We start from the raw sequence: 27,933 nt of genomic DNA, 5'->3' as shown, positions 1-27,933 counted from the left end.
AATTTTACAACATGGGCCCTTTAATACTACTGGAGTCATTTAAATTGTATGGGCCCTTTAATACTACTGGAGTCATTTAAATTGTATGGGCCCTTTGATACTACTGGAGTCATTTAAATTGTATGGGCCCTTTAATACTACTGGAGTCATGGAGAGTCATAGGCTGGAGGTTAGGGAACCTGCCCTGTGACCAGAAGGCTGCTGGTTTGATCCCCTGAGCCGACAGTACGTGACCGAATTGCCCTTGAGCAAGGCACCTAACCCCCAACTGCTCCCCAGGGGGCTGCAGATAGGGCTGCCCACCATTCTGGGCAAGTGTGCTCATTACCCCCTAGTGTGTGTGTTCACTACTATGTATGTGGTGTTTCACTGAACAGATAGGTTAAATGAGGAGGTGAAATGTTCCCATTGTGGGACTAATAAGGGTCACTTAATCTTAATTTCAATGATATGGGCTCTTTAATGCTGCTTGAGCCATTTCAGTGATATGGGCCGATTGATACTACTTGAATCATTTCAGTGATACAGGCACTTTGATATTAGTTGAGTCATGTCAGTGTTATGGGCCCTTTAATACTCCTTGAGCCATTTCCGTGATATTTACCTGTGTCATTTCAATAATACAGGCCCTTTAAATACACTTTAAAAAAAAAATTACAATAGTGTTACTTTACCCACTTTAAATTGGAGCAGGACAACACAGGCATCGCTGAAGAATAATGATGTCCATGTAAACAACAGAATAAATATTTCCTAAACCTTAAAAAATGTTTTATTGTAATCAACAGCTACAATTACACCGTTCATAGTACAGAAAAGTTCAACAAAGCTTTAACATGTTTGCCATATATCTCATATTGGGTCAATTGAATAAAAATAAATTAGTGCTGTTTTCAGTCAAAACAACATTGCGATTAGTATTCCTTTACAGTAATAATGGTCTGATACTTCTTTTACTGCGATTCCTTTCAAACACAAACACAAACAATGAGAAGACCCTATGCAGAAGCACTGTACTGTAACAAAATGTCTTGACTATTGCATTTTTATTCATAACAAAAACGAGACAATACAGGCATGGAGACAGTTGGTAGACTTTTTTTCTGCTCCCTTCATTTGCATAGTAATAACTCTATTTCCTTATTTGTGTTAAGTAACATTAAGATATAACGTCATATAGCATTACTCCTGAGTACTGACCGTTTAAACTGATTCATATTTCATAAGTGCTACGTACATGAGGGCTGTTTAGAACAGTAACACTGACGGCTTCGCATTTCAAAACACTTTCCAGTACATGATCCTCCATTCACTGAGACTGTATTTAGCTTAACGTATCATTGAGTTAATCATCTCTATTCAACATTTAAAACACTTGGGACTAAAGCAACAAATTAGACTATACAAATATCTAATGCGACATGATTGTAGAAGCGGAAGGCAAGACTAGACAGTACTATAAGACTATAACGGCTACCAGCCTGTTCATTTTCATTATCCTTACATCATCTCATAACAAAATAATGTACAAAAAACTGGAATCTACAGAGTTTCATTAAAAATGTTTTATATATAAAATGGTAGTGTCCACTGAAAAAAGTAACGCACCAGATTTACTTGATTCAAAGTGAATCATTTGAAAGAACCGTACTGCTATAACTGGACTTAGTCAGGAGTAAGATTTCAAAATTTCTGCATAATTAAGCAAAAGTCATTCAGAGTGGTTTGGTATTGAATTCCCATGTTCTGGAGAAACTTACTGAGGCACAATTGTTCACAGCGGCGCTGACAGGAACCAGAGATCTGAAAAGCCTTGCTTCTAAAAGCTCCCCCACAGAAAGCTTTTATAAAAATTATGAATATGGAGCCTGATGCCTGAGACACAGTGTTCAGCTTTAACACTATTTTACCATCTTTATCATTACGTGTAAAAGTCAGAAGACACATGTAGGGTCACTGGAGGTTTTTAATACTAAATATAATGCATTTGTGTAATTGAGATTTCTCTAAAATGAACTATTTCACATCAAACCACCCTGAATGACTTTATATCTGAATGACCAAAACTGCAAAAGAACCCTTTAATAGAATTTCACTTCCAATAAACAACTGTTCTTGTTTGAAAAGGTTTATCGTTCAATTTGAGGAACATTTTTAACATTAATGTTTTCTGCTTGTGAGCGCTATAGGCACTTCTTTTTTTCTAGTTAGGCCTGCTAAAACGAACCGTTAAGCTAAAAATAATCATTCAAGACAATGATTGCACAGCTACAGGGTGGTATAGGCTATAGTTAATACACTTTCAGGCTTCATATTCACACTTATGATCTCAGCCATCAGTACTATGTTGCACAATCCACACAAAGAACCTTTTTTATGTATCAGGACAATAATACATTATTAATTGTGCATACATGTCCACTGGCTTAGAGCATGGCTAAGTCCTGACTATTGACAGTCAGTTATGAGACAAATTTGCCAAAGTTTGCATCCTTAGTTTATGATTTTTTCTTTTCATGTAGAAGTGATGCACGCTTATGAATAAAGTAACTTTAACGCATTACCCTTTTCAGCGTAGTTTGACAGACATTAATGTGAAGCGTTTGACAGCAGCCTACAGACAGGGACAGCTTGTTCTGATGTTCAGTCTAAAATGAGATGCAAATCTGTAGTAAGGAACCAAAAAAAAAAAAAAAAAAACAGCAACAAAACAACAACAAAATGGGCTTTAAAAAAGCTGCAACAACAATATGTACACTGGAAACCACTTCGCGGAGAAACAAGGCACGACAGATTCTGCGGAAGGTGCGAGTGGGTGGACTTCCAGACGGTCCCCTCAGGAGGTGTGAGTGTGTGTGTGTTATCCTTCCACGCTGATCAGGTTCAAGGATCACCATCCGGGGGAGGAGGTTGGCACAGTTTGTAGAGTCTGACCAAAAAAAACAAAATGCAGTAGATACACATTTAATTGAGAGCTTCAAACCTGACCACACTGACCGCAGAACAATTAAAGTGACTGACCAGTCAAATTTACAATTAAAAAATATCGATTTCATTTTACCCTGAATGGAGTTGTTTAGTCGAGACACGCTGGGTGTCAGAAGTTTGTTCTTTTGTTTTGCACTGGAGCTACGAGGCCTATGTAGCTAGTACACCAATTAGTATCATGCAAAGTACTTCAAATAAAAGCTAAATTATCACACGCCTGCCTCAAATGAGCTATTAGTGTTTTCTTTTAGCTAAGTAAGTGTACATGGCTGACCTATTCTTTTAAAGGGCCCATTTTATGGAAAAACAATTTTCTTCACTTTTTAAATAAAGGTCTGTTTTGAACCTATTGTATTTGTGATGTCACAAAATCCAACACATTTACATATAGCTGACAGCAATTTAGCCCTGCCCATTCATGTCAATGACATCCAATGAACAGTGGGTACCACTTGATGACATCAACTCCTCCTGGCCAAGGCTACATTCACTTAAGGTGAATGAAGGAGAAACATCTTCAGATGTATTTGAAATCTCAGGGTTACAAGAAGTGTTGCAGCCTGGACGGCTTTTTGAGTGAGGCATAATACTAGGCAACCAATCGGAATAGAGCTCATTTACATATATCAGGCACAATAAAACAGTTTAATTCTGAGGAATAAAGATCGGTTGGAAATGGTGTAAAATTAATTATGACATCATTAAAGGTCAAATAAATGTGGGATACAGGACTTCAAAATCTTAATTTGTGGGATACATGATTCCATGATTCCAGCTTCAGTTACCAATCATATCTTGGCTGACTATCTATAAGTTAGGCAATGGTTCCTTAGTAAAGATAGTGGTTCTATATAGAACCATGAACACTCAAAGGACCTCCTGCATGCTTAACCCCTAAAAATCCCAGCACGGCTAATTACATATTAAGGCTTATTATTCAGTGACTACAAGGACTTCAGTGCAAACTGTCTGAGCTAATATTTTATTATAGAAGTGTGTAATAAACCTTTGGGCCTGCCAGTAGGCCCTGGCCTTTTAAGGGGTTAAATGGACCGATGGATTTTGATTGATGGAGAATGCATCGTGTGTGGTTCTACATGGAACTGTTTTGAAAATGGTTGAAAAAAAGAACACTTTTTGATGCAGTATAAACAATTTTGAAAAAGGTCTTTACAGAACAATTTACAACTGTAACGGGGAGCGAGGTGGCGGACGCATATGCGGAGATAAGCGAGATTTATTAAGGGCACATCCATGGTCCATGGGTTCATGGTCAAGACGGTCCAGACAATCAGGGGTGGAGTCATGAAACGAGGGGGCTAAACCAAAACAAATGCACATGGGCTAAACCAAAACACGAACACATGGACAGGACTGGGAGGGTCCGGTCATGACAACAACACATTCTCCATCAATCTGAAGAGCCATTTAATGATACAAAGCACCCTTTAAGCATGCAAATGTGTTCATGGTTCTATATAGACCCATTTCTTTATTAAAGAATGATCTTTTTAAGAGTGTACTGTCCACATATACTGACTTTGTTTTCTCATATAATACCTAATTGTAATTAAATGTCTACTTATGTTCAATGTCTAACTCTAACTACTCTCTAACTCTGTTTTGAGCACACTGACTGGGAGATGTTCAGAGTAGCAGCTACTACCCATCAACCTGGAGGAGTACTCAGAATCAGCGACTGGCTACATCAGCAAGTGCATTGATGATGTTACTGTCTCTAAACCCGTCACAACTCACCCCAACAAGAAACCACGGATGACTGCAGAGGTGCACATGCTGCTGAGAACCTGCGACAAGGCTTTCAAGTCAAGGGACAAAGCAAGCCTCAGGGTGGCAAGAGCCAAGCTCTCCCGGGCCATCAAAGAGGCTAAGCGTGCCTACTTAATGAAAATCCATGATCATTTTCAAAACACTGCTGACACATGGCACATGTGTACCACACGCCCCTCCAAGTGAACAGGTACTGTGTCTGTCCACTCCTGATGTGCAGAGAGCTCTACCCAGAGTCAACCCACGAAAAGCACTAGGATCCGACAGCATACCAGGCAGAGTGCTCAGAGAATGAGCCAAACAGCTGGCTGATGTTCTCACGGACATAGTCAACATCTCTCTGAGCACTGCAGTTGTTCCAACGTGCTTCAAGTCCACCATCATCAACCCTGTGCCAAAGAAGTCCTCAGTGTCCTGCCTCAATGACTACCATCCCGTTGCACTCACTCCCATCATCATGAAGTGCTTAGAGAGGCTTGTCAGGAGGCACATTAAAGACCAGCTTCCTCCTTCACTGGACCCACTTCAATTTGCATATCACCCCAACCGCTCAACAAACGACGCCACCTCCACCACACTCCTTCACACTCCACCTGGCTCTCACCCACCTGGACAATAAAGACACCTATGTCAGAATGCTGTTCATAGACTTTAGTTCAGCATTCAACACCATCATTCCTCAGCAGCTCACTGGAAAACTGAGCCTGCTGGGCCTGAACGCCCAGGATCCTGGATTTCCTATCTGAGAGACCTCAGTTAGTCAGGATAGGAAATAACATCTCCAGCATCACCACACTGAGCACCGGTGCCCCTCAGGGCTGTGTGCTCAGTCCACTGCTGTTCACTCTACTGACTCACAACTTTGCGGCAAAGTACAGCTCAAACCACCTCATCAAGTTTGCTGGTGACACAACTGTGGTGGGTCTGATCAGCAAGAACGACGAGTCAGCATCCAGAGAGGAGGTGCAGCGGCTAATGGACTGTTGCGGAGCCAACAACCTGTCTCTGAATGCAGATAAAACTAAGGAGATGGTTGTTGACTTCCGAAAAGAGCGAGGTGACCACCCCCCACTGAACATCACTGGCTCTGCTGTGGAAATCGTCAGGAGCACCAAGTTCCTCGGTGTCCACATCACAGAGAACCTCACCTGGTCCCTCAACACCAACTCCATAGCCAAGAGAGCCCAGCAGCGCCTCTCCTTCCTGAAGAGACTGAAGAAGGCACATCTCCCCCCTCCCATCCTCACCGTGTTCTACAGGGGGACTTTGGAGAGCATCCTGAGCAGCTGCATCATTGCCTGATTTGGGAATTGCACCGCCTCCGACCGCAAGACCCTACAGCGTATAGTGAGGACAGCTGAGAAGATCATCGGGGTCTCTCTCCCCTCCATCATGGACATCATGGAAAGCCACCAGCATTGTGGACGACCCCATCCATCCCCTCACATGGACTTTTTTCACTGCTGCCATCTGGCAGAAGGTACCGGAACATCCTTGCTACCACTGCCAGACTCTGCAACAGCTTTATTACTCAAGCAATCAGGTTCTTAAACTCACAAGGACTGAGCTAACCCCCACAACCCCACCCCCCACACACACATACTCCACACACACAACTCTTTTGATGCTCTACTTGCACTATCATTGCTGCTACACTGTGTTTACACTGTTTTACTCTGTTTTTTTCTACCTCAGTAACTGCTGTGTTTCTGTATGTCATCTGACTGCGTGACTCACAGATCACAGCATGTTAAATATCTCTGCACCTTATTCTCACTACCTCATGTCCAGAATGAGTGCTGTGTCGGTGCTGCACTGTCCTGTGTGTTTACTGTGTCTAATGTCTGTTTAATTTATCGTATTTATTGTTTCTAGTTTAATTTTTTATTTGCACACTATGTCTGCACGTTCGCCCTTTGTACTTTTTGTTCCTTTTGCACTGTGTTCATCCTGGAGGAACAGAATTTCACTCCACTGTGTACTTGTACATAGATGGAATGACAATAAAAGCCTCTTGAACTTGAACTTGAACTAACAACCTCTTTGGATGGGAAAACCAGAGTTTCACACTGACACTACTGTAACAGCTGTCTGAGCAGACAGTGGGTGAGCCCTTAGTCACTGTAATGTGAAAATATGCCTTTCTGTTTCGTTTTACTAAACCTCGGCTTCTCAGGAGGCGTTTTACTGCATATTTCCCTCTCTCTCACTCTCTTTCTTTCGAATAAAACACTGCAGCACATGTTCTTCCAGAAACAGTCTCGCCAGCATCCACAGTATAATGTGATGGCTGTCGAAATGTACACTGTAAAACAGCCTCAACCTCAGCTGGAGAGAATGCGCTTTCCAAGTTTTCAGGGTTTTCAGAGGTAATGCAGATGCTCCTTTTACTTGAATCTCTAAGTGGCAGACTGTGAGGAGCAGAGTTAGGCCTTCAGTTCAGAACCTAAATGTCAAAAAATAAATCAGAAATTGACCAAGAAACCCACCTCTACAATTATGCTTAATTTACTAGCACCCCTATGTGGTTTCTAATAGTATGTTAAAGCTTAACAAATGCTGGTGCACATGAACAGAGTTTGGCTGTTCCAGATTAAAAGCAAACATTTGCAGCAAAACATGATTGGTTTATATTTTTGTCAGCTCCTAATTATTGTCGGTGGGTAATGTAACGTGTAAGGCCTTGTTTTCACCTCCTAAAGTTCTAACCAATGGGAGAGCTCACATGGCTGTATCTACCTTAGCAACATGGAGAAAATTCTATTTGGGCTATTTTCCGTTGGTCTGATCTTAACCCCTTTGTTACCACCCAAAATTTAACAAAGATGTTTTACTACAACACTTCATTCCATTAAATAAAAGTGCATTTTTTATGCTATAAACAAGTGTTGTAATTCAAAAAAACTCAGTCTACTGAACACATATTAAGTTAACAGAACTGAAGACAGACATTTCTTTTCAATTAACTTACTATCAGAACTTTAATTAACTCTGTTAAAGGCTGCATAGTTTTCAGTAAACATGTTTTTTTTTAAAACAGTGCACTTCCCAGAAATCATTAGCTTCCCCACTGGTATTAGTTCTTTAAAGCAGAAACAAAAAAGCAGCTTTCTGCCTTTTAATCTACTCTTCTCTGTTATCAACATTATTCAGAATGTTCACAGAATTCAGACTTAAGTTTTTGTAAAACACAAGCATGAGAACGCACTTGAAAATTCATTTATTGTTGCTCTGATGAAACAAATCAATAACAAGTGTTTCTCTAATGATTTTCTGAATGAGTTCTGAATGTGTGCGCACAATCAGAAACAACTGCAGTGCATCCAACAATGAAGGCACCATGGAGCTTCTTTTATACAGTGATAGGAAACATAATGGGTTACAGAAAGCTGATCTATTTTACTGACCAATGGACATGGGTAATGCAGCTCATCCACTGCTCTGGGGGCAGACTTCAATCAGTTAAGGAGGATAAAGAGTCTGAACATTCAGTGAGACATGGTTAGTACATAATATAAACGGGTTCTATTTAAATTCCTCTCTGTGAATAAATATGATGAACAGCTTATTGCTATATACTTTTCTGTTATCCTTGCAGAAGTAACCAGCTGTTCATACAATACTGAAGCCATTAATCATCACAGCTGTTCATACACCAATGCAAAAGGCCTAAAACCAAATAAGCCATGCTGCCATGATATACAGAGAAGCACATCAAAAATGTTCTTTCAGAGTTAAAAAGCCAAAGAATATTTTCTCAGATGGTCTACATTCATTCTTACGTTCAATACATACCTTGCACATATTTGAGGACTAGTGAACAAACCACAGCAGGGGCACAAAGGGGGAGCCAAACATAATCAAATAGAAAACTTGGTACAGAAAAAGGGGCAGACTTGGCAAAGTATTTCTGTATTTATTTATTGAACATAAGCTTCATGCTTTATTTATGAAATGAAAGTGCTTTTGGGTTCTGAGGTTAGGGTTAAGGTCTCATTAAATATGGATACTTACCATCTTATCCTTACATTTGCTTACAGTAAAATTTAACGTACTGTCACGCTTCCCAGCTCTCGGTCTCTCACTATCTTACAGACTTTCAACTCCCAAGATGCATCAGCCAGTCACATGACCCAGCCATTCAATCATCAGTCAGTCAACAGATCCCAGTGACCCGAGTTCTAATTGTTTTCGCCTGTTTACTCTTGTATATATACATGTCTGTCTGTCTCTCTCAGTGTGTACTGAGCCTTTTGTCTGTAGTTTGTTCTCTTGTTATGACCCTATTTTGTCTACCACTGTTGATTTTCGGATTTACCCCTTTGGTCAAGGTTACTGGTTTGCTTGCTTTTTGGTTTAGACCCTCACCTGTACCTGGTCTATGTACCGTGTCTGGCTATTCTTGTTTGTGACCTAGGCTGGTGTTAACCCTACTGTTTCATATCATTCTTTTAATAAACCTTATGGTTTATTTTACACTCGTGAGTGTCTGGTTTGTCAATCCAGTGTTACACGTAGACTAAAAGAATCTGCTAGACATTCGCATGCAAAAGACGTCCCGGGTCAGATGACATTTTGTTGATTTCAACTAAGTGAAAATATGCGAACACATCCTCTACACAGAACACGCAAATATGACATTTTACTGCACAGTGTACAATTTCTATTTATTTGCTGCCTTTAAATTTTGGGAAAAAACCTAAATGTAAAATGTGCCATACCTTTTGCACAGCCTCCCCAGAATATGTTAATCAGTAAAGTGTGCATTAAAATGTGCAGAAGTGTGCTCTCTTTAGAGGATGTGTTCACTTATTTCACTTATATGTGTTCACTAACTACCCTGTGCATTGTGTTTAATTTTCATAATGAATAGACCAGTAGAAATGATCTAAAATGACTTTAAAAAGAGATCTCTTACATTGACTTCCATTATAAGTTAAGAATGTTTTTCCTTCTTCTGTAAAGTTAGCATTTTGGAGGTTTTGTTAAAACAGCGATGAGTATAAACAGCTTTTGAAATATAACCCTCTCAGGTGTGTTCTGGTTACCTTGGCACTGAAGATGGGGTGCGGTCTCTCACTCCGAGGTTTTTGGCTGAGTTCTGCACTCTGGCCCCCTGAAAGAGCCAAAAGGCATAATTAGGAATTGCATACATTCCCTTTAGAGCAGCAATGAACATATTTCCATAAATGAGAATGAACATAGTGGTGGGGAATATGATGACATGATGATATATCGATGTTGTGATAAATTAGGTCAGGGTACTGTATCGAATAGGCTGATGAGGCAGACAAGGAGGTAGAGTACAGGCATGAGTGCATTTTATTTAAGTCATTATGTGGATAATCCAAACGACAGGCCGGCAGTTAAATAGCTCCTGGATCTATGGAAAACAAACCAAAATAAACAGAAAACTACTAAGAACATGAACTGACTGGATAAACTATGAAGTACAAAGAGGAACACAGAGATCACAAATCTAAGCAGCAACATGCAATGTCAAATATCAAATATTAAACAATGCTGGCTAGGGAACAATGGAAACACAGGGGTGCACACACTAACACAGAAGACAAGGAACACCTGATGCTCATGAGAGGGCAGGGCTAGGAAACAAGGAACAGGTGAAGGCTGAAGTCAGGGCAGGACAGGGGAGGAGACAACACAACAAAAAAAGCACATGGCACTAGAAACCAATGGCACATGGTAGATGTAAGATGACACAGGTAAACAACGGCAAAAAAAAAAAGAAAGTCAGTGACAGAGAGTGACAAAATGTTACAGGAGGTTTTTGATGTGTATGATCAGTCTTTCTAGAACACTGCACAGCCACATGAACCATTAAAAAGACCAATTATAGAGAGCCTGTAAACCATAACATTTGTGGAGTAACTGTATAAATCATACAGCCACAAGTAGCTGACTGGAGGTCGGTCCATAATACCAAATACCCTGTTTTATTTATTTATTCTTTGATTTTTCCTTCCTTCTTAAATGCTTTAATTAAGATGAAATTAGTTGATGGCAATACTATTTACTAGCGCATTTCATCCACTGCAACCTCAGAAAAATGAAATATTATGACACTTATTTTGTAAGCGTGAAAGTAACAAGCATTTTTGTTGCTTCGTCCACCATTACACCATTACATTATTGATTCCGAGTCCAATCAGTATCTTTTTGCAGAAACTGAAGGAAAACAAATCCAGCACACTGAGCAGAAATAGTAGGTGGATTACACAGATTTGCCTGCCGAAAGTAAGAACCACCACTTTTTGCATGAAAGGAGAAGAGTGTCAACATAAAGCTAAGCCTGGATTATCTGCTCAAAATTAGATTAGCAACAAATGGGAGGATGGATCTAATTGTGCTTTTATTAAACACTCCAGCCGGCAGTGGGTTCAGAATTACAAATCCAATTTCTATTACAGTCCTCCACCAAAGGCTGGATCAAAACGTGCTGCTTCGTGAGTCCGTGTTAAGAGCAATAATTATCGGTCAGTGTGGTTATGTTTTCTTAATTGGAACACTTTCAAACAGAAAAGCAAGACAAAACAGATAATCCAGCTTAGCTCTTTCAGTTCTGCTGCTTTGCACAGATGCTGTAATCTCATAACTCAAATGAAAAAACTGATTGTCCTGCAAAGCACTAGAACTTGGTACTTCATGGCCTTCATATATAACTCTCTGAAGTCCAGGAGCACTGGCCTTGTCAGAGTTGTTTAACTGACTTGTTTGTGGCCATAAATTATGATACGAAACACATTCCTGCTCAAAGAGCTTCTGCACTGTCCTGCTATTAGTTAAAAGGTGCTTGATGGTAGGATGATTGATTCAGGATTCTTTAATTCTGTGGCATGCAATGCCTTTTCTTACATCTCATTGAAAGAAGTGGAGAAATTGTGTGCAGAGTGCAGATTCTAAACTTTCAATCCACACCACATTTGTGTTTGTAAGTAGAAAAATGATGCTTTATTAGGATCTGAATGTTATTACTGTATATTTATGTTTTGCCATGTTTTTGTAATTGTTTGAAATGAAAACAAATGGAAGAAAGTGAGAGATGCAAACTTGAAACTGTTGATACAAACTGAATGCAAATGTCATCCACTTTGTAACTATGTAAATGATTATGTAAATGTATATGTACAGTTTAATTGTATAGAGGAATTACAGTGTTTTTTTGACCTCTAAAGATTAACAGACACATTTTCTCACAGCGGGTGGAGCTCCATCATGTCAAAATGAGGAGTGCCCACCTGCGCTCTGACGCAGAGGGAGTGAAAAAACGTAAATCTTCACCATTTAGCAGTAGCAAACATTAGCAGTTTCCGTAAATAGCACGCAATTTGCCTGAGTGTGGCAGGTCGGCTGGGGGCTTTGCAGGTGGAGAGTCAGCAGGGGAAAATGAAGCGCTGCAAAAGCACCGCGGTAAGCACACAGCTGAGAGAGCAAGTGCAAGGCAAGCATGACGAAAAAAGCAATAATCAGCCATCCATCGCAAATACACACGGGTTTGTTTTAATACCTTGTCAGGATGTGGGAGCATTCATAAGCCCCAAATGTACTATATATGTTAGAATATGTATCAAATGTAAGTACCTATAATGATGTCCCATATGCATCATATATTTAAGTATCTATTTGTAATGACAACATTATGTATTAAACATCAAGTACTTATATGTAGTAATATGTCCCACATGTATTACATATAAATATCTACATGTAATAATAATGGCCTATATGTATTATATATCCTGGCTGTCCTAAACATAACAGGTATATTCATGTTAAGTTTTCCATTTCCATTATTTGAGCACACATATGAGCTGCCATTCATAGTATCTGCAAATTTTCTGACGACTGGACCAACATAAACGCTCCAGCACTGCCTGGAAAAATGTCTTTACATTAAATAACAATAAAAGTGTTTTTTTGCCTTCTCCTGTAAATCTGCCATTATTCACCTTTTTTAGACAGTGACAACATATGTAAGCACATATGTGTAATAATAATATTCCCTATGTATTATATACATATGTATCTCTAAATAATAGTAATTAAGCAAGAAGAGATGTCGTTTTTTTCAGTTTCAAAAAAATTGTGACTGTGTCAAAAAAATTTGTCTGTGTCAAAAGCACTTAACGTTTTTTGCTACACCTATTGTTTCTGTTTTTCTCAGATTTTTCCTACATAGTCAAAAAGTTTTGTTCTGACAATGTACAGAGACATAAACACACACATAAAAAGGCATCTTTCTCACTGTCTCTGGGGGAAACTGACCAGTAAGTGCATTAGTGTAGGTATAAGGAGTCTCTGTAAGTGCAGTTCCACTCTCTTATCATGTCCTGGGATAACATCAGCAATTACACCGTGAGCATCAGGCCCATCCATCCATCCTAATAACTCCCAATACGAGCAGACAGAAACATCCTACCACCCTGCCAGGCCTTTACAGGCCAAACATATGGTAACGCAGTGAGGGATATCAGTGTAAAGGCAAGAAATAAGAAACAGAAATAGGTAAATGGAAAGAACAAACTTCATCCTAACAGTTTCTACCAATAAAACTGTTTCCCACTGACTAACATCTAGAAAAATCAAAAAATGAATTTCCATAGTAGTGTTCTGACTGGCCGAGCCATATTGAAAAGATTCTGTAAAATACTCAATATGTACACGCACTCAGCGGCCACTTTATTAGGTAGTTTGCTAGTAAAAAGTTGGACCCCCTTTTGCCTTCAAAACTGCCTTAATTCTTCGTGGCACACTTTCAAGGTGTTGGAAACATTCCTCAGAGATTTTGGTCCATATTGACATGATAGCATCACGCAGTTGCTGCAGATTTGTCAGCTGCACATCTATGATGCAAATCTCCTGTTCCACCACATCCCAAAGGTGCTCTATTGGATTGAAATCTGATGACTGTGGAGGCCATGGGAGTACAGTGAACTCATTGTCATGTTAAACAAACCAGTTTGAGATGATATGAGCTTTGTGACATGATGCATTATCCTGCTGGAAGTAGCCATCAGAAGATGGGCACACTGTGGACATAAAGGGATGGACATGGTCAGCAGCAATACTCAGGTAGGCCGCGGCATTTAAACGATGCTCAAATGGTACTAAGGGGCCCAAAGTGTGCCAAGAAAATATCCCCCACACCATTACACCACCACCAGCAGCCTGAATCGTTGATACAACGCAGGATGGATCCATGCTTTCATGTTGTTTACGCCAAATTCTGACCCTACCATCTGAATGTCGCAGCTGAAATCAAGACTCATCAGACCAGGCAACATTTTTCCAATCTTCTATTGTCCAATTTCGGTGAGCCTGTGCGAATTGCAGTCTCAGTTTCCTGTTCTTAGCTGACAGGAGTGACACCCGATGTGGTCTTCTGCTGCTGTAGCCCATCTTCTTCGACGTGTTGTGCGTTCAGAGATGGTGTTCTGCATTCCTTGGTTGTAACAAGTGGTTATTTGAGTTACTGTTGTCTTTCTATCATCACAAACCAGTCTGCCCATTCTCCTCTGACCTCTCACATCAACAAGGCATTTTCATCCACACAACTGCTGCTCACTGGATATTTTCTCTTTTTCTGACCGTTCTCTCTAAACCCTAGAGATGGTTGTGCGTGAAAATCCCAGTAGATCAGCATTTTCTGAAATACTCAGACCAGCCCGTCTGGCACCAACAACCACGCCACGTTCAAAGTCACTTAAATCACCTTTCTTCCCCATTCTGATGCTCGGTTTGCACTTCAGCAAATTGTCTTGACCACCTCTACATGCCTTAATGCATTGAGTTGCGGCCATGTGATTGGCTGATTAGCTATTTGTCTTAACAAGCAATTGAAGTATACCTAATAAAGTGGCCAGTGAGTGTACATGAGCACTTCAACTGAATTCTGTATTAAGAGTCACTGGGTGCCTCAAAGAGCTCCCAGGCTCTAGTGAATGGAAAATTGTTCCAGTGAATGGAAATTTTCGTTCTCTCAAACTTTTCACAATGCATCATAAAAACCAATGAGCACTGGTTAATATGCTCTTTGACTGGAATTGTCTGCAGCTCGACCTTCGGAAAGTTTTATAGTGGGACGAATGCTGTAAGCTAACTCACAAGACTCTCAATTTGCAAAAATATTCTTTCCCAAATTCTATTCTATCCCAAATTTCTGAATAAAAAGGGTTTTTGTTCTAGCATGACATTTAGTTATTTAGTCATTATCGCTGCATGCTACTAACTGAAAACTTTATAGCTACTTAGCTAACTAGATGCAATTGCGATTTAATTTGTACGTTTTAATGTTTATGTTGTTAGTTGTTAGAGTGTGCTAATATAATCACCAAATAGCTAACAGGCTAATAGGCTCCTTTAAAAATACTTTAGTAAGAGACTTTAATTTCAAATCTTACTAAAACGGTTGGTGTAAAAATGCAACACACAAAGTAAAAATTATTCTTGAACAGATGACATGAAATGCTTGCATGCAACACTGTTATCTTGATGCTAACATATACTTGAAAACCTTATAGCAGAGCTAGAGGAAATTAGCATTGTGTTAGTGGCGTTAATCAAATGAGAAAAGGCTGCTTAAAAAGTGGAATAACTGCATTAAACATTGTCATATATGAAAGGTGTGACTGTCACATGGCTCTATCTGTGTCTTAGTGTAAGCAAAATGATAAGATTCATGACTGTCTGGAATATCCCATCCCAAAAATGACAATGACATAATGGATGAACTGTGAAGTCGCTGTTGATACCAGGTTGTCATAATAATTCAACAACCTGATTTGAACTTGCACCTGCCTAATTTGCAGGTAACTAAACACAATTACTAACAATGTCATCTATAATACCAATAATAACAATAAAAATAGAAATTAATAATAATAATGCTTAGAATTTATGCACATGGCAATCCAGTACAAAACTGAATGTAGTTATTTGACCTATATGCTAATATAAACAAATATACTATGATTCATTTAAAGACATACTACACTGTGCTTTTGTTTGATACCCAAAAAATAAAGAACATAAACACAGCTAGCGCAGACGTATCTCAAACACTGCAATAATCAAGCTTTTTAAAATGTTTTTTTGTAAAATAATCACACTGCACAACCACAGAATTCTATCATCTTAATAAAAACTAAGTCGTTTTATTCTTTCCAATCAACATTTTAAATTTTAAGACTATAAAGTTTGGCGAGTACAGGAAGCAATGCACTCACTGTTTGACCTCAAACTCCACCTACAAGCAAAGCCATTGGCACACACACTGCTTGAAGCTTGACTCCCTACTTAAACATCTGCATGAATTAGTGCATTCGTCATGTAAATGATATGTAATATAATGTATGAGGTACAGGTAGGTGGGGGGTTGAATTTATGCACTGAAGCCAATTCATCATTTGCGCTCAGCACACACAGTACAAAAGTTTCATGAATCAGACGCTGAGAAGCTCATGTATCACTTAAGGTGGTCAAACCTGCACATTTTTATTTTGTTTAACTTCTATATGATAAATAAAGGCGAATGCATTTTGTCACTGTTTTATAAAAGCTTCATGCCTAACAACACCCATTAACCATCACTGTAATGCATGGCCATCAAAGTAATGCATGACCACTCATGGCTTACTCCTTCATTATATCATGGTACTGGACAGGTTTAAAAAGCCACCCAAATGTGTTTTGTTGTAGGCCTTTATCAGAAAGAGTCTGAATGGCCTACGCTGAAATGTGCTGGGATGGATGTTTTAACCTTTTGTCCCCAGCCATGATAAAATGAAGGTTTTTTATTTCCAGAGGGGTACCTTGAAAATCCTCTGTTGTGCTTTTTGAACCCATATCTATATATCACCTTCATTAGACACTCAATATACCTGCTCTTCATTTTCCAACATCCGGAAAATCTCTGTAAATTATATGCAAGGGACAAGCAGCTGCTCCTTGATTACAGAACTTAATTGTGCTTTAAAACTATCCTGATTATTCATTTTAGTGACTGAACTTTGAGTAAACTGCAGAATTTTATGAGGCGTTCTCACAAACTGAGACTCCAGCTGCACTGATTGATGTGCTGATGGATGAGACTTTTCCACAGCACTCTGTGAGGTGCTGAACGTTTGGTGAATTAATAAATAGCCAGCCAGAGGGAGCTATAGAGACAGCCATTCACATCCACATTAATCTGTCGTCTGAGTGGAACCTGTGGGGGCTGAGACTCACCTCCCCAGGCGGACCAGTCCACTGAATACTTTATTAAACTGCCAACCGCAACAAATCGAGCTATCACAGGCTATGGAAACCACCTCCGCACGCCTGCAGTACCACAATCAACCACGCTCAACTTTTTCATGGAAAAGATAAGAGATATGAAGTCAGAACATGCAATGCGAAGTGTTTTAAAGTGATGGCAATAGAGCTATATGTTAAACTGGATGCCAATCAAAGATTCAGGAACTCTAGAAATAAGAGAAAAAGAAAAGCATTCAGCTGAAGAGTCTGGTAAATGTGTAAATGGTTGGAGGGAGTTTTTATGAATGTTGTAAAACACTATACTATTCTATTTGCGTCAATACAAAGACATGAAATGTGATTAAGTGTGAAGTCCAAACTTCATTAAATATAACATAGAGGTGTTTTTGGCAGAACTTCTGAAATACTTTCAGAAAATAGGCTTTTCTGAGAAAACCTATTATTGTAGTAATAGTCCAATTTCATTTGTAAGTCTTGGTTGGAAACAAGAACAGAAACTTTTGTCCAATCAGATTTTATTTAAGGTAGATACAGCCAGGAGGCAAACAGATCTAAGGCCTAAATCATAATAAGGAACCGAGAGAGGAGGTGACCGATCACGTTTTGATTAATCATGGGACATGTTTTTAACAAAAAGGATCACTCCAAGTCTTTTGTAAGCTCTGGATATGTAACTAACCAGGTTTCAGTTACACTCTCAGAAATAAAGGTACTAAACTGTCACTGGGCAGTACCCCTATTGTCACTGGGGTGGTACCCTCAAGGGTACATCTCAGTGCCTTTACTCAGAGAGCATATTTTACCATAATCCATTGAATGGGTCTCGTCTCCAGGCTTTTTATTTTATTGCTCTGATTTAAGACATTAGGTTATGAAAAGGTACGAATATGAACTTTTCACCTGGGACCTTAAGACCACTGTTGTACCTTTGTGGGTACATTTACAATGTTTGTACCTTGATAGACAAACCTTTATTTCTAACAGTGTATCTGTTAGGAATGGAAGACAGAGGCAGCAGCTCTACTCCAGGACTCTTTACTGAGAGAATCACTTTAAAATCCACAATACAAGCTCAATTATATGTTAATGTCCATTACAAACATACAAATAAAGCATATGGAACATCCTTTATGAGCTTCATATGCTGTCAGAAAACATGTACTGTGTATTTTTCGTTTTGTCAAGGTACAAACAATGAGAATCCCAAACTGGAGACATGACAAAGTGAGGGGATCCAATACAACTTATATGTAATTGCAATGGATTATGGTCTAATTATGTTCTCTATCTAAAGATGAACCCCTAAGTGTACCTCAGGGACAAGTTGGGTACTGCCCCAGTGACAGTTTTTTTCTGCCCCCAGTGACAATCTTTTTCTAAGAGTGTATATCTGAAAGTTAGTATGCTTTTTAAATGTATAATTTTTTCAATACATTATTTTTTACTAATATATTCTATCTATCTCTGCCCTGTGATGAACTGGTGACCTTGTCCAGTGTGTTTCCTGCCTTCCAATGAGCGATGGGATAGGCTTCAGCACCCCCCACAACCCAGCATGATAAGCAGCTTAGAAAAAGTGCTTAAATACTGAAACCAGATATGGTCTTATCAACCCTGATTTCAGCATGCAACTTGACTAAGAGTGTGCCAAATATACCCTGCACTCCCTCCAAATTCTTGCCTCACCCCAGTCTGTTAGTAATATAATTTCTCAAAGCTGTTGTAACATTTATTTTCATGAGGAAAGTAAGCTGTAAACTTAATAAGCATTTAAATAGAGACTAACACAGTGCATCCAACAATAAAGGCAGCATGGAGCTTCTTTCTGATAGGAAACACAGTAGCTCATAGAATTTCCACATGTTGATCCATTTTACTGACTAACATGAGGATACCTGTTCACCAAACACTCTAGAGGGCAGATTTTAGCCACTTAAAGGGGACAACATGGTCGCTGATGATATTTTAGGTTTGGCAGGGTTGATATATATATACACATGCAGTGCTCCTAGCAGCATGGCGCTTTGCTGTAGAGGCCTCTATGTGAATATGAATCTGCTTTTGAAGGGCAGGTGCTGCCTGAGCCATACCACTATTGGCTCAGGGCCAACATACCGGTGGTTTGACCTCCAGCTCCACCCCGACTCTCCTGGCCTTGCATTACACAAGCCAGGGAGTTCATAATGATGTGCAGAATAGCTCACAAGGCTCAGTCAGAGCCGTTACTGCTGCCTGTACAAAGGTCAGTCTAAGGCCAGGAGAAAAAATAGAAAAAGACTAAGAACCACACTGTTACAGAACAGAGACATAGAGAGGACCTACAGAACAAAGAGAGAGAGAGAGAGAGAGAGAGAGAGAGGAGAGAAAGACAGGCAAAGAGAAAGTGAGGAGAGAAAAAGAAAAAAGAATGAGAGAGAAAAGAGAAATGAGAGGAAAGAAACAGTGAAACGGAGAGAGAGAAAGAAACAGACAGTAAAAGTGGGAGAGATGAATAGAGAGAATGCAAAAGAGGTAGTAAAAGAAAAAGAAAAAGAGGGAGAAAGAGAAAGACAGAGAAGGAAAGAAAATTAAACATGAGAGAGAAAAAGAAAGGGAAAAAAAAAAAGAAAGAGGGACAGAAAGAGACAGAAAGAAAGCAATGACAAACCAAAAAAGAGTGAGAGAGAGAGTCTTCGAGTGAGAGAAGAGGACTGAAAAAGGAAACAAGGAAGAGAGATGGTTCGAGAGTGAAAGGGAGAGAGAAAAGAGAGAAGGACGGTGAGAGAACGAAAAACGAGCCACTGATGAGAAAGACAGGAAATGACAAGGAGAGATAGACAGAAAAAAGGAACGACAGAGACAGTGAGTCAGAAACAAAAGAAGGAGAGAGAGGACGAGAAAAGGTGATACAAAGAGAGAAGAAATAGAAAAAACACATTTTAAAAACTTTACAAAAATGATAGGAAGAGAAAGAGAGAGAAAGAGTGGAAGACACTGAGAAAAACAGATAAATGAGAGAACAAATGAGAGAAAGAGAGAAAAAGGAACAAGAGTCAGAGTAACAGAGGAGACAATATAGAGAGAATGAAAAACAGAGACACAGAGAAATATAAAGTGTAAAAGAGAAAGAAAGAAAAAGAAAGAGAAGACTAAGAGAGAGGGAGAGGCAGAAAAGGCAGAGAGAGGAAAAGAGATGAAAGAGAGATAAATACAATAAGAGCAAGAGTGACAGAGAAAGAGTGTATGATTTATAGATCAGCGAAAGAAGGAGAGAGAAAAGTGATATAAGAGAGAAAAATACAAAGAAAGATGAAAGAGAAAGAAAGAGTATAAGATACAAAGAGAGAAATAGAGAGTAAGGAGAGAAAAAAACAGAAAAAAGAGGAACGAGCGAGAGTCACAGTAAGAGAGGGGACAATATAGAGAGAATGAGAAAGAGAGAAAAAGATGAAAAGAGGTAAAGAAAGAGAAAAACAGAAAGAAAAATAGAAAAGAATTAAAAACTAAAAAAGAAAGAGAGAGAGAGACAGAGAGGAAAAGAATTAGAGAAGAGAAAAAAGTGACACAGAGAGAAAGAGAGAAAGAAATCAAAAACAAAGAGGGAAGAACGAAAGAAAAGAGAAAACAGAGAGAGTGCAAGATAAGAGAGAAACTAAATAGAGAAAAATGAAAAAAAGAGAGTAAGAGAGGAGACAATACAGAGAGATTGAGAAAATAATAGAGAGAAACGGAAGGTGTAAAAGACAAAGGATGAAAGAAAGAAAAAGAAAGAATGTGAAAAAAAGACTTTCACTGAGAGGTGTAGAGAAGAAGAAACACACAGAGACGTGGAGTCACTGCTGAGCCTCTTCCTCTCTGATTAAACAGGCCTTTGATAAAATAAATCCTCCATTAAAGCAGGATCACATCTTCCTCATGTAAAGGTAACACACTAAGCTAATTAGGTCAGCAAAACAGAAATAGCACAACGTTTTCAAACTGCAGAGGGAAGTGATTAGTGTTGCATTCTGTGATGAAGTAGAGCGCTTTATTTTTACTGAATATGGTTGCTATCATATCAAGAAGGCCTGAGAGTGCAAGTGGGTTTGTAGAGAGGAAGATCACACAAATAAGAGGGAGCAGGATGGTTACTTATGACAAGCAGACCAGTACAAACTTTGAAAACCTCTTTTTGTTTGAATCCCTAACACATTAGACTCCCTAAAACATTAGACTTATTTTTATAGGACTAATCTTATTGGGACTAATCTTAGGCTGGAGGTTAGGGAACCAGCCTTGTGACCTGAAGGTTGATGGTTCAATGCTCTCAGGCGACAGTACATGACTGAAGTGTCCTTGAGCAAGACACCTAACCCCCAGCTGCTGCTAAGGGGCCATGGATAGGGCTGCCAGGCCGCTCCAGGCAAGTGTGCTCACTGCCCCCTAGTGTGTGTGTTCACTAGTGTACATGTATGTGGGTGTTTCGCTGCACGGATGAGTTAAATGCGGAGGTGTAATTCCTCTGTGTGCAAACTGAATTCAATTCAAAGGTCCTGTATCATGGAAAACCAGACTTTTTTCGAAAATAAAGATGTCATGAGGTAACATTAACATTTTAATGTTTTAAAACATGCTGTTTACTCTCCAGTTCATACAGTTTAAAAGGTGCAAAATGTCTGTTGTGAATTCACTGTTTCTCTGACGTCACAAGAGCCAACTCATTTACATATATCCACCTATTCCCTCCAGAGAGTGGTGAGGACAGCAGAGAAAATCATCAGAACCCCACTTCTGTCAGTACAAGATCTCTACCTGTCACGCTACCTCAGCAGAACCACTAAGGTATTCAGGGACCGCTCCCACACAGCCCATTCTGCCCTCTGGCAAACGCTACTGCAGCACGCGGTGCAAGACCGACAGACTCAGCAGCAGCTTCTCTCCAAAGGCCATCAGACTTCTCAACTTCTTCTAACAAGACACTGGCCTATCAGGACTGTTGAACTCCTGAACAGTTCTGACTAGCTGATGACATTTATTGGAACTCATGCCTTCTAAATAAAAAAGCAGCTGTTTTTCTGTGCAATATATACAATGTTCTCATTACTTGAGCACCAGTGTCAAGTTAACCTTCCCTGTTACACTGTGCAATAATACCATCAGAGAACAATATATAAAATATATACGTATGTTTTTTTTCCATGTACATATATTTCATGTCTGTCTGTGCTGTCTAGTGTCTATGTGCATTTGTCTTTATGTTATATTTATATTTATCAGAGTTGGAGAAATGCAGTCTCCTTCAGCTGTGCACTCCTAGTTGTAGAGTCTGACTGAAAATACTACAGTTTAACACCACCTGTTCATCACTGAAGTTAATAGGAGTGTTGCAGTGCTGGGGGATCTATAAAAGCCAGACCTGATATGACAGTAGAGGACGCTCATTTCCAAAACCAAACTAAAAATGCCAGCCATGTCAGCTTATATCTGCTGCTTTTTCCCATCTTTATATACAAAAATGGCAAAAAAGTGTGAAAAAGTCTGTTTTGTTCTTTCTGTGAAACGACACAGTACACATTACCTTTTCATTACATCCAAATCATAATAAAATATTTTTTATATTTTAAAACACATGAATTAAAAGTTTGTAATTCACACAATTTCTCGACTTGATACATACCAATACTACCATATATTAAGTGACATTAACAGTTAGTGTTAATTAACCTCTTCAGTTTTCAGGCCTATTACATCCTAAGGGTTACTATTACAAGGAATACAGTGCAAACTGAGAAATTACAGGGGTGAGGAAATGGAAATCTGGACCCACCAGCATATCGTCACTGTCCAAAAGAAAAAAAAAAAACATGCATGTTCATGTTTGTTGAAGATTAAAAAAAAAAAACCTTTACATTGACGTATATTGTAAATTAAGAAGAGCTTTGCCTGTAAAGTTACTATTTTGGAGATCCCCTTTTGGGTCTTTTTGTACAAAGACGATATATAAAGTTCTCCTGTAAAGTTACGGTTTCATTACAACATTTTTTTCAGACTGCCGTGCTGGTGGGCTGGTGATCTGGAGGTCTTTGTTGTGATTTAAGGTGGGATTAAAGATGAGAAGTGATAGTTTAGAGAAGTAGTTGTGTCTGTACCTGTTTCCTCATGACGTCGGTGGCCTGCATGATGCAGCGAGGCGGCAGGCCGTGACTGCGGGCCAGGAGGAGAGCCTGCTCCAGAGTCACACTCAGAGTACACCTACAGGACCCGAGAGAGAACAGGCACATTACCACTTACTATGGAGAGAGAGAGAGAGAGAAAGAGAGAGAGAGAGAGAGAGAGAGAGAGAGACAGAAAGAAAGAAAAAGAAAGACAGAATCTGAGATAAATAATTTTCACTCTGATCAAAGCCAAAACTATCAGGAGACTGAGTTCAAAACACAGAGGTTGATGTTTATATCCAGACCTGATCCTGTATCAGTAAAGCACTGCACTCAGCAGCCTGCAGAACCTTCAGCACTGTATTCCTCTCTGAATAAAGCCAGTGACAACATGTCGTTTCTGATTTAGAGAACATGTGTCTGAAACTGCGCTTCCAGTAACGTTCCCACAACAGCTGAAGGACACTCAGGAGCTCTTTCACTGTCATTTCAATACAGACCATCCACCAGCCCAAAAAACACTTATGTCCCCAGAGGCCCCCTGCAAACATCCGGCTCTCAGACGGGCAGGAGACAGAGTGCAGCAGAGCGTGGCTGAGGAGAGTGAGGAGAATACAGCTCCAGCTTAATACACACATACAGCTCCACACACTCTCTCTTTCATGTGTTGGCTCACTCAAAATGGCACGTTGCGGCACAAACAAAATAAAAATCTATAAAGCTTTTTACACATAAATGAAACCACAGCACTGAAATTATTTTCCCTTTCACTCAGTTTTCTCCCTAATTTACTTGCAGCTAGCTGCACCTATTACTTAGTCCTGCCCCTTTCACAAGATGCTAGTAGGTTGGCAGACGTTTTGAAAAACAAATTGTATGCAACAGTTTGAACATCCCTGATCAAATAACAAGTTTTGTTGATTTTGTAAGTGAAAACAGCCACTTTACAACAATTAATCTGTACTGTACTGCATCACGGCAAGAAAAAACCCTGCTGTTAATGGAATGATCTTTGATTCTCATGCTGCTGCCATAGACTACTGAGTGCACTGATGAAGTAAGAACCCATTTTGATGTTTAAACTGAAGGGCTGGCAATTTATGTTCTGGTCAGCTAGCTAACAGGCTCAAGGACAGCCAACAGCCCAAGCAAGTCCATCATCAATAGCACAGACTTGAAGTATAGTACTTACGACATGATTAACTCTAAAACAGCAATATAAAAGTCTAAAAATTTCGCTCGAATGGCTTACATGCTTCAAATATTCCTATTTTAGTCAGAAGCAGCATCAAACCCTGGCACAATCCCAAACAGCTTCATACTCCCTAAACAGTGTTCTAGCTATAAAATAGAAATTCTAGCATCTACAGCCAAATAGTGCAACATTTATCAAGTATGGATATTGCTAAATGACTATTTCTTAGCTGTATTTGGCATTTTTGGGCTGCAGGATCCCATATTTAAATTCTTATGTAGTGCACTATGTAGGAAACAGGTAGCGGTTGGGACTCAGCCCCAGCATGAGCAGGGGCGCTGCTGGGTTGGTGCTAAATAAGACTAGTGGTGCAAAGCTTTTGCATTAAACAGTGCTGAGTTATCGTATGTTCGTTATTATACGACAAAAAAATTTAAAAAATCATAAAATGGCCACAATATACAGCGATGGGTGACTGAACGTTTGCCCCAATTCAGCGGATCCTTGGTGCTTAGCAAAGCAACTACATTTCTTGGCAGAATACTTGTTTATGTTGATTATTATTAATAATAACCTAAATTATTTTCTGACAAATTGTGTATTTTATCATATCTTATGTTGGTCGCCATTTATAAAAGCAATAAGCCACAGAGGCTGTGCATTACTGCAATCTTATCCGCTTTGTGTCGTGCCTAAGAACACATGATAAAATTGCACTAACGCGCAGCCTCCAGTGGCTTATATCTTTAATCTATATTTAATACATTTTCCCTCAATACTTTCAGGTCGGCAAACAAACAATAACTGTCCGTTCAATTGTGCAGAGGTGTGTTCTCTGCATTTATGGGGCGTCCCAAAAAAATTTACATCATTTGAGTACCTACATGTCCTAGGCAACAAAACTAAACAGGCTTCATATTGAACAAACAATATGTTTATTAAAATTCAAAAAAGAAATTCAGAGGGATGTAGATTTTAGAACTGATTTCACAGCTTTAAAAATGTTCAATATGTGCACCACCTGTGACACGACACACATGAAGTTGGTAGTCCAGCATGTCTTGAGTAACAATCTGCTTTCCAGTTGGTGCATTTTTATTGAATTTTCTAGAAAATGCCTGAAAAAATAATGAAAATTTTAACTTTTAACAATCAAGTTTTTACACATTTTGTTCAAATTTGAGGGAGAATTGGCTAGCTCATTAGACTATGAAATGATGCCAATTTGTATTGGGACATTCTGTATTTTCACAACTGGGTGCTCTCAAAGTTTTACACACAACTGTAAATATGAAATAGTACTACTGTTGTTTACTGTTCTAATTATAACAGTCTAAAAGTGTTATTCTGGCATGTGATTTGCTATGAGACTGCAGCAGTACACTGTTAGAAATAAATGTACTATGCAGGTACATGATTCATTCGTCAAGGTACAAATAATGTAAATGTACCCTCAAGGGTACAGCAGTGGTTTTAAGGTCCAATGTGGACCTTACATGAGTTTTTCCTGGTGGAAAAGTAGACATTTGTACCTTTTCATAATCAAATGTTTTAAATCAGAAGATTAAAATAAAAAACCTGTAGACAGCACAGGGTGTGTGGAGTCAATATAATTTCAATGGATTCTGGTACAATTATGTTCCCTGACTAAAGGTACTGGGATGTACCCCTGAGGGTGCCACCACAGTGACAAGAGGGGTACTGCCCCAGTGACAGTGTCATACCTTTTTTTTCTGAGAGTGTAGGGCTGCTCACTTCCTCTAGCTTATTTATTTATTTATTTATTTATTTCTTAAAGAATGGTAATTGTACACAGTTATTGGAACTGTTCAGGTAATATTCTCTTTGCATTTTATATCATTAAATCTAGTCTCATTGCTAGTAGGAGCTCATCTCTGCTGTACAACATCAACCGGGATAATTAAAGCTAAATTAATACTGAGCCAAGAGGCCTGAGGCTGCACCAAATTAGACATGTTTAATACTCGTCTATAATGCATGGGCTCTACATCCTGGCAGCGAGAAGAGATGCTTGTTTGCTAGTTCGTGGTGGGTGGATGTGCATGCAGTGTGATGTTTTTTACTCTGGTTTTGGTGACGATAGCGGTGCTGTGATTTATGCATAGCGGGCTGATGTTTACACAAACACCTGATTTACTCGCTCCATTCCTGTGCTTCAGGACGGGATGGAGAAAATAGAGGCTGCTGGCAGGAATAAATCCACACTTTACACTAGGGTCCAACTTACATATACTGTTTGGCTGATATTAGGGCTCCACACATTTAGCAGCATCAGTGCAAATGCTGCAAAAACTTCTACTGCACATTCAGGAATATGAAGCTGTTTTGAACATAAAAAGGAGCAAAAAATATTTTTTCGCTTAGAAAGACTTTTGTGGTTTCTGTTGTTTGAATTTAAAAACTTTGATAATTGACAATTACATCATTTCCATTAACATGATCATTGCCTCCAGCATTAGTAAATCTATCTAGAGACAACAGGAAGATGATCATCTTGAATCAAAATGAGCAAATCTGTTCAGGACCAACATGAGGATGATGGTCTTCAATCAATATTAGTAAATGTATCAAGCATCAGAACTAAAGAAAATGGTCCTGAATCAATAAAAATAAATATATTCATAATCAACATGAAGATAATGGTTCTAAACAACATCAGTAAATCTGCTCAGGATCAAAATCAAGATGATGGTCCTTAATCAACATAAGTAAATCTATTCTGAATCAGCATTAGTAAATCTGTCCAGGATCAACAAGAGAATTACATTCCTAAATCAACAATAAGTAAACATATCTAGGATCAACATGAAAATTATGTTCCTAAATCAACATAAGTAAATATATCCAGGATCAACTTCAAGATGAGATGATGTTGCTAAATCAACAAAAGTAAATCTATACAGGATCAACTTCAAGATGATGGTCCTGAATCTGCATCAGTAAAACTAGCCAGTCTCAACAAGAAGATGATGTTCCTAAATCAACATTAGATGTTTCTAAAATCAACATTAGCAAATCTATCCGGGATCAACATCAAGATGTGTCAAAATCTGCGGTGTACTCAAGAAAAAGGGACGACCCTGAAGATGACCCTGGATTAACAGTACTACTAATGATTTTCTAAATGCCTCAGGAAAGAGTAGAATGTACAGACAGCTGACAACACGTGGTGGTACTAAATTACCTGGAATGCTGTTCCTGGAATAGCCAATGAACATTGATCCAGGAACATGTCTTACTTGAAGAAATCAAGTTCACTTCATTGTGATAGATAAGCTAGATCAAAAGAACAAGTAAACTGCCAGTCATTTAAAAAGCCCCAGTTTTAAAAGGCAGTAAATTGTGTTATCTTATTGAGAGAAGCCTCTACATTTAGCAGTAGTAGTATCTCTCAAAAGACAACGGCCCAGTAGAGTGATCTTAACACAACAACATTAATCAAGTCCTTCAATCTGCGCCATTAGTGTGGCTCTTCTCTCCTGCAGTCAGCAGATTCATTAAAAGCAAAAGGGCATCTGGCATTTATACTTGCATGCACTGTCTGCTCGT

General features: G+C 39.1%; 1 protein-coding gene across 2 annotated transcripts in view; it reads right to left on the bottom strand.

Moving 5' to 3' along the window:
* Window positions 1-743: 743 nt before the first annotated feature.
* The window catches only part of prex2 (phosphatidylinositol-3,4,5-trisphosphate-dependent Rac exchange factor 2), a 240,000-nt gene continuing 212,810 nt past the window's right edge, over window positions 744-27,933 (bottom strand). For both annotated transcript variants that reach the window (XM_037534146.1, XM_037534147.1), the window contains exons 38-40: window positions 23,163-23,265; window positions 9,828-9,895; window positions 744-2,929 (exon numbers count right to left, since the gene is read on the bottom strand). In XM_037534146.1, coding sequence (XP_037390043.1) covers window positions 2,884-2,929; window positions 9,828-9,895; window positions 23,163-23,265 — 217 coding nt within the window. In that variant the 3' untranslated portion in view covers window positions 744-2,883. The remainder of the gene's footprint in view (window positions 2,930-9,827; window positions 9,896-23,162; window positions 23,266-27,933) is intronic.

This window comes from Pygocentrus nattereri, chromosome 24 (genome assembly GCF_015220715.1).
Source record: "Pygocentrus nattereri isolate fPygNat1 chromosome 24, fPygNat1.pri, whole genome shotgun sequence".
NCBI classification, from domain to species: domain Eukaryota; kingdom Metazoa; phylum Chordata; class Actinopteri; order Characiformes; family Serrasalmidae; genus Pygocentrus; species Pygocentrus nattereri.
The sequence above is the reverse complement of the archived record's forward strand: the minus strand, read 5'-3'. Positions and strand labels throughout refer to the sequence as shown.